Consider the following 11367-nt stretch of genomic DNA (forward strand, 5'->3'; position numbering starts at 1 on the left):
TCAATCTCCTGGTTTCTAGCCCATTGCCTTAACCACTAGACCAAACTGGTGATGTTTGACTCACAGTGGGTTTCTCTCCTTCGATCATTATTAGAAATTTTCAGACATTTTATTACAAGGAAAAGAATTAACTGAACTGTTATTCACCACTCTGGAGTACTAGGAAGCTAAGATGCCTCTTAACAAAAGAAAGCTTTCCCTCTACTCACTGAGAACCTTCTTCAGTTCCAACTTCCAAAGAAGCTGTTGTAGAGCCAGAAAGAATGGCTCTGAGAAAGTAATTATTCCTTCTTAGGGTGCAGTGGCTTCAGCCGATAGCCCTTTGGAATATTGGTTATGACGTGTATGGAGAGCAGGTTTGTCTGCAGGTTATGGTTTAAAAAAGTCAAGATAGTGGCCACAATGTTGTGATAAATGCTCCGCCAGCTTGTGTGTGAGATATGTGGGGCTGTGTATGCGTGTGTGTGAAAGAGGTGTGTGCATGCTTTTATTTCAGAAAGCCAATAAGAGAAATGAGCTTTTCCAACTGCTTAAACTTATCCTGGATTACGTTTTATGATAATGATAAAGATATGAAGTTGAGGAACAAGATCTAATAATAGGGAGAGGAAAGAATTCAAGGATACATTCTACCAAAAAAAAATGAAAATTATTAAACTTGCATAAAAATAATTCAGTATAAACTGAGCTACAATTCTGTTCACAAAGATATATAGCAAATATCCTTTTTTATTCCTGAAGAACTTTTTGCTAGATCTTCCTCAAAGCTGAAAAATACAGCAGGATGGTGGGATGTATTGGTCCAGTGTAAAGTTTGGGGAGTACAGTGAACCAACCAAGTTTGATAAAAATACTTTTCTACCCTCCTAATTACTTTCTCCCTAATTGCTTTTCTGTCATGGCTCCCATATCTTTTAAGACAATTCTGTGGGCCCTACCTTATGGCAAAAAATACCACAGTAACTCACCTGTTTTGAAAGTGAAAGGTCTTTGTTGCTATCATGTGTGTATTTGTGCACAAATGCACATACTGCAGGTCCAATCTGCAGTGGGTATCTTTTTCTGCTGTCTCTAAGGAATGGTCAGTTCTACTCAAGGACAGAGGATCTAAAAGATCAAGAACTAAGGCTGAATCTTTGAGTTTAGGTCTGCAGTCATGATCAGCTAGGACGTATTTTGAGAAATCACTTGAAAGAAAAAAAGTGAAAATTGAATGGGGGTGGGGAGAATTTGCACAAGCCTCCTTACCTGATAGTACTCTGGCCAGAACAATCATTAAGGGAAGGTGCCATATATACTCACGGATAAGCTGACACTTGAAATTTTTGTTTTTTTCAATATATTCTGAAGGACTTCATTTGTTTTCTTATTTTGTATCAATAAATTTTGTTTTCCAGGTTGCTTTAAATGGATGGAGCACTTTTCATGGTATTGTTTGACTTATCCACAAGTATATATAGGTACTTTAAAAAGTATTACCATACACACTCATGGATAAGCCCATCTGCGGATAAACCAAACCTAATTTTTTGGGTGTATTTTGAAGCCTAAATTCTCAGCTTATCCATGAGTATATACAGTGTTTTAAAATAGAAACATTCTATTATGAAGAGATGTTTCACAAGCAAGGAATTGTTTTCCAAGTAGCATTAAAATTGAAAACCTGTACAGTTATATGGCAAAAATATGCTGAATAGAAGAAACACGTAACACTCATTTCAAGAGAGACACTTAGGCTTATCATAAATTTTAGAATACCTGGGACTTTACAATATTGAAAAATGGTTGTGATCCTTAAGGATCAATTTCAGTAATTCCATTTAATGGTGTAAAATAAATCTTGAAAATATTAGGCGATATGTTGATCCTTTTAGACACCAAAGGCTCACATTATGGGATAACTTGTTTAAATATAGGCAATAAATTGACCTATTAAATTGCTAAAGAATTTATATTATAGCTGAATATTTATTAGCAACTTATTTAAGAATCTGTTGTTTGATCTATTTATTCCTGATGCTATTGCTACTTTCAAGCTCCACATCTGTTAAGAAATGTTTCAACAGAGCTTCCTGCTAGCCATGGACATAAAACTCTCCCAGCTCTTCTCAAGTAAATACAAAATCAAGTAAATAATTTTATTGCAGAAAATTAGGAAGGTATATATATACAAACCAAATCTGTGAACACTACACAGTAATTCTGCTATAAGCATGTGTGATTGGCTGTCAGCCTTGAAGTTCAATCCCAGGCTTCATCCTGCACCTTTTTTGGCCAACGCACTTTTGGCTGCTCTTTTGTGGTCTTACTTACCAGACTTTTCTGGTACAAAAGTCAGAGTCCCTTGACTTCATTTTTACATGATGGACTTCATGAACTAGACATATTTAAAACTTTTGGGATGAGCTTGGATATCTTGTTCTTGTAAATCAACAAGCGCCATTTTAAAAATAGGACTTTTTTCTTTTTGTAACAGAAAATTTACTTAATAATTAAAAAATAAATTAATAAGGGTCAGTTGCCAATTGCCTTGTTAATGGATGTACATTTCAAGACATTACCTCACAAAGTCTATCACATTTTTGACTAAAACTCAAACTGTTCATGACTTCAGACTGACCAATTGGACATCAAGGATACATATGGGGGCATGGCCAAAGACATCATTTTTCAACTCTGGAATGAAATATACTATATTTGCAACAATAGATTGTCAGTGTGTGTTTACCTGTCAACCTCTCAAAAGCAATTTGGTCAGTTTTTTAATTTTATGGGCCTATTTATTCCATTAATTTTAATATTACATCACATTGTTAATGGCTAAATAACTTTTTCTGATAATTACCAAAAATATTCATGTATAAGCTGAGAATTTAGGTCCTAAAATACAACCCAAAATTGGGCTTGGCTTATCCTTGAGTATGTATGGTAAATGCAATAAACTAAAAGAGGAACACTTGACCTTCATCCCTAATACTAGAATAATACACATTTGATACAATATGTCTCACTTTTCACTTTTTTGCAAATTCTGGAACTGGAATTTTAAATTCTCTCATTGCACCATAATCCTTTAAACTTGCCCATTTCTACAAATTTTCTCTGATGTGATATTTCTTTTTTTTCATTTGGTACTCAACATTAGCAGTCTAAACATCAATATCAATACAAACACTTCTAATAGCTACTTGTTTTTCAGTAGGACAGTGTAAAGCATACAAATGAGAAACTTGCAATGTGGGAACACAAATAAGATCTTCAAATAAAGACTCATACAGCTGTTCCATCTGACTCCACATGCACGTGCTACTTTACAAAGCACCTTAGAATTTTCTGCATAGCCCTACATTCTACCTTTTCATAGATGACCTATTATTAGTATCCCTATATGCTCACTGCTTAACCATTGTATTACTATTTTCAAGCTATGTTTTCTCAGACTGTGTTCCTATTTCAAATTATTTTACCCATTTTCATAAAAGTATGATGAAAACTCCTGAAGGCCTATCTAAGCATATCTCATTTAAAAGGTCTTTAAATCCAGCGTCTACGTCAGAAGCCTCACTGGAGACATTTCACTGCTTAGAATCCAAACTGTATTAGTTTCCCCCAACACACACCACAGACAGTTTAACATGTCTTGCTGTACTAGTTCTTCCCTTGCTTTGTCCCACTCCCCCTTCTTGTGCAGGTGGATATGCACATGCATAAATACTGCCTCAGGCCAATAAACCACATCTTACTGCAGGGTGAGGCTGGCCCTAAAACTCAAGATGTAGTAGTCATAAATTCAACACATAGTTAATTATGTTTATTGTTCACAGAATGCCCCAAATTGGAGAACACAAATGCTAGATGTTCAGCTGTGCAAAACAGTACATAGTGCTTAAGTACAAGTGGAAAAACAAGATTGGCTAAATGAATATTTTTCAAAACACGATTTTTATGGTCCTTTTAAGACAGGACTTGAAACTTACAGCTGATCTTCAGACAAATGCAGATCAGCTTCCTTGGACCCAGAACTGTAGCTACTACAACAAACACCAAAATAGACAAATCCAGTAAGCTGGACTGTCTGTTCTGATGCCTGAATAATGCTGTCTCAGAAGTACATCAGTTCACTGAACGAAGTTTCTAGTCCTACATAAACATGATCTGGCCCCGATAAATAAGACTGAGTAGGAATTTTTTTTAAGGTTGTGGTCCATAATGGCAAGTTATTCTACATGATCTGTCAATTTAATTTACATTTCCAATAAAGTTTTGTTTAAATGACTTTCTTGAACTCATCATACAACACAAGCACAAATGCACCACCCATGCCTCGAAGAACATTAGACCATGCCCCTTTGAAGAAAGCCTTTCCACCTTCATCTCTTGCAATCTTCCTCCAACAGTCAATTGTTCCAGAGTACATAATGTCAGCTGTGGGGAAAATAAGTTGATTCTTTTGAATTACTGAGTTTCAAGCACAGCAAGATAACAACAAGAAATGCAGAAGCCACCCAGAATTTGTAGATTCAATAACAAATAGTTCTGTTACACATTCACTTTTTATAGGAGGATGTGGGGGAGATATCTCTCAGCTAGGCAAGCAGTGGAGCAGCAGCACAATTTCATTACCAGAATGCAGCACATCTTTAGTGCAACTCAGCTGAACACATGATCCTGTCAAGCTGCTGGGGCTGAACATCTTAATATATACTTAAGTCTTAATCAATAACATCAACTGTGAATGAGGTTGCAAAGCTTTACATTTAAACAGTACACACAATATATCAATGAGAAAAAAAAACCTTCCTGCTTCAAAGTTTATAGCAAGTTCTACTTACCTGCTTTACGCCCAGACTGCATCATCATTCGACGTCGCACTGTGTCAAAGGGATAGGAGACTACACCAGCTACTGACGTCACTGTTTGTGCAATCATCCAGCTTATCACAATATGAGTGTTCCTAGGATCTGGTAACATACCTGTAATAAAACAACACTCTCATGAAAATAAAGGCGACTTTCCATTAAGATTTAAGAATATCAAAAGGCATGTAAAATGCATCTGAGCAACTGAGGTTTTGAGATCAGTAGTAACATCAAACATATTTTATTTACAGCAGGATGAGTGTTTAAAAAGCAGGTGTCCATCCCAGATCGATTACAGCTAGTGGTAAAACTATGTTTAGCCTTACTCTGTCAACTTTCAGGAAAGGTATCAAGATCTTCTTTAGTGAGGTTTTTTAAACATCAAGAATAATTTCACTGTTTTTAGTTATCTTATCTTTGACTTTTATGTCCTATGGGCAAAAATTCAGAATAAAAATCAAATTAATAAAAAACTACTTTGAGTAGACACCATCCTCAAAATTGACTCTGAAGTTGTTTTCGAGATGAGATATCATTATACAGCTTCATTTGGCAATTTACATGTCATGAGTACTGATGGCGAGCAGGAGGGGGCCTCTATCCAGGGGGGAAAACGCATGCATAGTACTGACGAATTAAGCAGCCATTCAAAGAGACACAGATCAGACCCGCCTTAATTTTTGGGGTTTATCTGTCTGGGTTTTCCCATGCTTCTTCAGTTTGTTAGGATTCTGTCTTATGTAGCAGTAATAAACACTAGAGACCTACTCCTCGTCTCAGCGTGATTCCTGACTGTTAGGACATTACAACTCTGATAGTAAAGCATTGAATCTTGAGCACCCTATATACATCAATAAAATGAAGGAGTCAAAATAGCTATGGAAATTTAACTTTGTTTTTGAAGCATAGTTGGGGATAAGTTTTATAAAAATGGATATTAAATATTGCCCAAAGTAGCTGTACTTCCCTAAATGTAAGCATTCAAATAATCTTAACTGCTAGCATTCAGCTTTTTTCTTTTAATACAAATCCCTCTTTTCCTTCTCAACCTTGATCTTCTATCTTCTTTCTTCCTTGATGCTCTCACAGCACCATCAGCTTTCATTTCCTATGCCTTAGCCCACTGAAACTTAAAAGGTCTTTCAACAAAGTATCACAGAATCAGTTGGAAATTATTTTAGCAATTGAGTCCGGCCCCTTATTGAGTCTAGCGACTATAACTTCTACCAATCAGAAGCAACATTTTGAAAGGGTCCAACCGCGTTGTTTGCCAAGATCAGCCTGAGCCTTTCATTTACCTTTTGCTGTATCATAGATTCCAAAATAAGCAGCTCTATAGATGATGATGCCCTGGACAGAGACATTGAAACCTTGATATAAGCCACGCAGGCCATCAGACTTGAATATTTTGAGGAGGCAGTCTCCCAGACCCGTGAATTCTCTGTCAGCTCCAGCTTTTCCAACATCAGCTGCCAGACGGGTTCTTGCAAAATCCAAAGGATAGACAAAGCAGAGGGAGGTAGCTCCAGCTGCACCACCTGAGGCCAGGTTACCAGCAAAGTATCTCCAGAACTGTGTGTGTTTGTCTACTCCTCCTAAAAACACTTGCTTATACTTATCCTTGAAGGCAAAGTTGAGTGCCTGAGTTGGGAAGTATCTGATAACATTGGCCAAATTTCCACGCCAGAAGGACAATACTCCTTGCTCTTTAGGAATGCGGACTACACAATCAATGATTCCTTTGTACTGTTTGTCAGCAGCAATCTGCTTGCTTGCATGTTGCACCTATAAGAAAAGTTTTATATTACTCCAAATTAATTTTTTTACTTTCCATTTCAGTCTGAAGATCATTTTTAAGAACATGAAATAATGTTAAAAAGATTACACACAACCTCAAATGAAGATCTATTGTTTTCAGAATACAAAAATAAAGCATTTGAACTTTATATCAAAGGTAAGGTTGTTAAAGACACTCCCTTCTTAAATAACAGTAAGAGGCAAGTTTGCCTCAGTCTGTAATAGTCAAATATGAGCAAACTAAGAAGAAACCAGATGGCAATTATTCCTACCTAACATTTAATCAAACTAACTCTTTATTACAGTCATAGACCAGCATAAAAAAGGTAGGGTACAGTCAATTAAAAAGCATACACACACCCACATGAAAAACTAGAAAATATATTAAAATGAAGTGTATATAAAAATAAGTCCAAAAAAATCTAAAAGGCCCGGAGTAGGAGCATTAGATGGGTGTAGGGCAGAGCTTTCCAAACTTTTCATGCTGGCAACACACTAACACACTGCAGGTGCGGCCGCATCACCGGAAGTCACATTGAATCAGCTGTTTTTACCCGGTTACGCATACTGCACATGTGCAGTACTTGTATGATCCCTTGGCCGTGCGACACACCAACATGTCGCAACACACAGTTTGGAAAGCTCTGGTGTAGGGGGACATAAAGGTTAGTATGTGGAAGGCTTTATCTATCAAATTACAGAGTACTCTAGTATGATGAACTAGATGCTCATTAAGTCTAGTTTATGGCACAGGTCATCATCCAACAAATTTTAAGCACTGCTGTGCAGAACATGAACATTTAAATAAGACATATTATTTGTCTAACTGAATCTGCTTAAAAAAAGCACTGTTATTACATCTTAATATCTTTGTAGTAACTGCTACAGACATACAGGAAGCTGCCTTACAGCAAATGAAACCATTGGTCCATCTAGCCCATTGTTATGGACACTGTCAGTGTTTTCCAAGATTTCAGAACAGACTTTTTCCAAACCCTCTCGAGATGGCAGAAATTTATCTGGACTGCTTTTGCATGCAAAAATTCAACAACTTTCAAGTTTCTCTATATTTTTCCCTTATGGAAGTTTAAAAAAAAAAAAAAGCCACTGTCATCTAAATGAGTTTACCCGATTTCAAAACCTGTGTGATTTTGAAAAAAATCTCATCTATTTAGAAAGTCTAGGAATTTATGATTCTCCTGTCAATGCAGGTTGCAGAATCACTACAAATGGGTGGTCAAGAGAACGTTTTCTTATGTTTTATTATTTTATCCGTTTTTAATACGGTCACAGACCAGAATTACAATTTTTTAAAAAAAGAAATACATTGAAATACGTTAAAATACATTAAAAATACATTAAATGAAATTAACAAAACATAATATATTTACAGATTAATAGAGTCGTCAATGGACAGTCGAGGTCTGCCTAATTTGCTGACAGTATAGCAAACTTTAGCTACATTCAGGGAAACTAAGTCATTCTGATCAGATAGCAACAACTGAACATAAAAGAGATCAGAATTTCCTGGATATTTTATCAAATGAGGGGTTATTAAATGGGTTCGCGAATCCTTATAAAGAATACAGTATAGCAGGACATGTTCTATAGTTGCAATAGCCCCTTGTCCACAGGGGCACAGTCTCAACTCGTATGGGACTTTTTTGTAGTGGCCTTCCAAAACTTCTGTGGGAAGCACATTACAGCGTGCCAAAGTAAGTGCCCTCCAAAATTTGGAGACAGTTATATGATTTAGGTATCTCGCTGGCTTATAAGAAAAGGCTTGATCGCCCAAAAAAACACTGTTAGGCAAAGCTGACTGGTCCTGCTGGATTTCCAGGTCTTTGATACGCTGCTTGAATTCGCTAAGTGCACGCTCATAGCCCATCATTAGGAGTGCCTCACTAGAAAAGCTGAGATGTTGTAGTTTTTGCGAGATGGTCCTGAACCATACTGATTTATAATTATCCTTAGAAAGGAAAGAACCCAAACCCGTAGGGAAAAACAGTAGTTTCAGCCAATGTGCTATAATACAAGTCCATGCACCTGTTTCAACTTAGGCAACCCTGCTTCCCTCTTTAATACTACATTTGGGATACAGGGAGGTACCTGAAATATGGCCCTTAAGAATTTGGATTGAACCTTTTCCAATGGTGTGAAAGGATAGGATCCTAGCTGAGCACCGAAGAGTAATTGTGTGCGGGCCTTAGCTTAACTTCAGTGCTGCTGGAATGTGCTGTGCTCCCTTGGTAAAATGAAAGGATTGGATTGCTGCCAGTGTTTTTTGACTGTTTTGTACAACATAGCTTTGGTGAGCACTGCATTTAGTAGAACTATGAAAAACCATGCCCATATATTTAAAGGATTTAACTAGTTTAGTGTTCTGGTCGTTTATCCTCCAGATGTGCACTTTAGGTCTCTTTGCAAAGACCAAAATTTTAGTCTTGCTATAGTTGATTTCGAAAGCTTCTTCAGAGCAGTAACTGGCCAGAGCACCCATGGCTCGTTTGAGTCCACTTCGTGTTTGTGATAAGAGCACTATGTCATCTGCATACAACAAAGTTACGATATGCCTGTCTGCCAATTTTGGAGGGTGATATTCTAATTGATTCATTTTGGCCACAAGTGAATTTATATACAGATTAAACAGCAGAGGAGCTAAAATACAACCCTGCCTCACTCCTCTGTGAGTTGGAATCTCACTTGTGTGATGGCCTTGCGTACTGCATCGAACTATGATTCTGGAGTTCTTATAAAGATTATGCATGAGCAGCAGTAGCCTTCTATCAATTGTAGTATGGATAAGCTTAGACCAAAGCCTTGCTCAGGGAACCAGATCAAATGCAGACCTAAAAACAATAAAAGTGGTATCTAATGTCAAGCCTGTTTTAGATGTATATTTTTCAGCCAGATGTTGAAGTATAAGGGCATGTCCATAAATAGAATGTCCAGACCTAAAACCTGCTTGCTCATCTGCCGATATATGCTCTGAGTCAATCCAGTCAACTAGCTTATTGTGTAAGTGTCTGGCACAGAGACTGTGCCAGACACTTACACAATAACTTACTTCTTATACTTAACAAGCTAATGGGCCTGTAATTAGCAGGCAGGTCTCCAGTGCCCTTTTTATAAATAGGGACGATAATAGCTAGGCTCCAGTCCTCTGGAATTTGTGTAGTGTGGTCAATATAAGTAAACAGGGAAGCAAGAACAGGAGTATTTTAATGTATTTCAATGTTTTTGTTTTTGTTTTAATTTGTAATTCTGGTCTGTGACCATATTAAAGATTATCCGTTTTTAACCTTGTAAGCCGTCCAGATTCGTCTGGGGAACAGGCAGACATATAAACTGAATGCATAAATAAACAAAATAAGCGACAAGCTGCAAGGAGCGATATGAGCTTTTGGTAAACTGAAAAAAAAAATGGTCTGCAAAATAGCATAGAACTAACAAGGTCTGTAGGGCTCACTAGACATCCTTAGCTTCCCCAGCCGGGAAGTAATATCCCCGTTTAAAAATACAAGGCGGAGTCAAGTAGACAACGAATCAGCAGTAGGATAGCGAAAGGGCGGAGCTAATCCAAACCGCTGCATTCGAAACGTCATTCCTCTCACCGACTCCGCAGAGGCTCGTGCCTCTGCCAAGTCACGCGAGACATAGGGGGGAAGGGGCGAAACCACAACTGCATCCTCTGCGTCTACGAGGGGGCTATACGTCCGCCGCCGTGTCAATCAAAGACACGTCGCCGGAAGAAAAATGGCGGCCGGCTCCTCTTTCCTTCGTTCGACCTCTCTCTTGTTCCCGCCCTTTCTTCCGACTCAAGAGACCCAGCGGAAACCAGGGAAGGGGAGGGATGCGGACGCGGGTCGATGCTCTCCCCCTGGTCCCTGGATCCCGCCACGCGCCGTCCAACCGACCCGGCTCCTCGTCCGCTCGCGCGACCCAAAGCCTCCAGGAAGGGAGCCGAGCTGACAGCGCCCTGGCGCGCGCCATGCGGAGCGAACGGAGCTCCCATTGTCCCCGCAGGCGAGCCGCTCCGAGGCGGCCCTGAGCGGCTGAACCCCTCCACGGCCGATGGTCATGCGAGGGACGAGGTCCCCTCTCTCGGCCCCTCCTCCCCAGAGCGCTCCCCTCCCCGCAAGCGCGCTCGACGGGCCCGACCTGAAGCAAGAGCTTGACCCGCTCGATGGGCGCCACCGCCGTCTTGCTGATGGCCGCCGCGACGCCGCCTGCGAGAAAGTCCTTGGCGAAGGAGATGGCCTGCTCTGCCATGGCCGCACTGGATCGGAGCTGCTGGGTGGTACCGAGGGGAGGGGCTGGGAAACGGGGCGCTCTGTCGTTGCCGCCGCAGCGCAAGACACCGAAAGGGAAGGACTGCCGCTGCTCGGGAGCTAAATGGCCGGCTCGAGAAGCTCCGCCCGCTGGGCGCCATTGGCGGGCACACCGAGGAGAGGCGGGCTGTGCCGGGCAGCTGCGCTTCCCTTCGGTCCTTCCTGCTCCGCCCGCGGCTTTCCTCGCTCTTTCCCGTAAGGCGCCTTTGAATGGAAGGAAGGCGAGGATTTAGAGCCACGTGGAGCGATAGTCAAGGCGCCTTTCCCCCAGCAGAGATTCCGCCCGGCGAATGTGCTCTTCGGGGGAAGCAGCTGTGGAGGGTTATCAGCAACATGTCGAGTGGAGGATTCTCACTAACTCTGAATCGTTAGTTTGTTTT

At 39.9% G+C, this 11367-nt stretch overlaps 1 protein-coding gene across 1 annotated transcript; it reads right to left on the reverse strand.

The window, feature by feature from the left end:
• Positions 1-3789: 3789 nt before the first annotated feature.
• On the reverse strand, positions 3790-11029 carry LOC134498776 (ADP/ATP translocase 3). The gene is made up of 4 exons (XM_063305046.1): positions 10818-11029; positions 6158-6644; positions 4833-4973; positions 3790-4425 (listed from the first exon to the last, which is right to left on the reverse strand). Exons 1-4 carry the CDS (start codon positions 10926-10928, stop codon positions 4268-4270), a joined length of 897 nt encoding a protein of 298 aa, XP_063161116.1. The 5' UTR covers positions 10929-11029; the 3' UTR covers positions 3790-4267.
• Positions 11030-11367: the final 338 nt, after the last annotated feature.

This window comes from Candoia aspera, chromosome 5 (assembly GCF_035149785.1).
Source record: "Candoia aspera isolate rCanAsp1 chromosome 5, rCanAsp1.hap2, whole genome shotgun sequence".
Taxonomy (NCBI): Eukaryota; Metazoa; Chordata; class Lepidosauria; order Squamata; family Boidae; genus Candoia; species Candoia aspera.

Coding starts and splice junctions, on each gene's coding strand:
- LOC134498776 (XM_063305046.1), bottom strand. CDS start 10,928: ATGGCAGAGCAGGCCATCTCCTTCGCCAAGGACTTTCTCGCAGGCGGC. Junction 6,645..10,817: donor GGGTCAAGCTCTTGCTTCAG/GTCGGGCCCGTC, acceptor CTTTTCTTATAG/GTGCAACATGCAAGCAAGCA. Junction 4,974..6,157: donor AATCTATGATACAGCAAAAG/GTAAATGAAAGG, acceptor GTTTTATTACAG/GTATGTTACCAGATCCTAGG.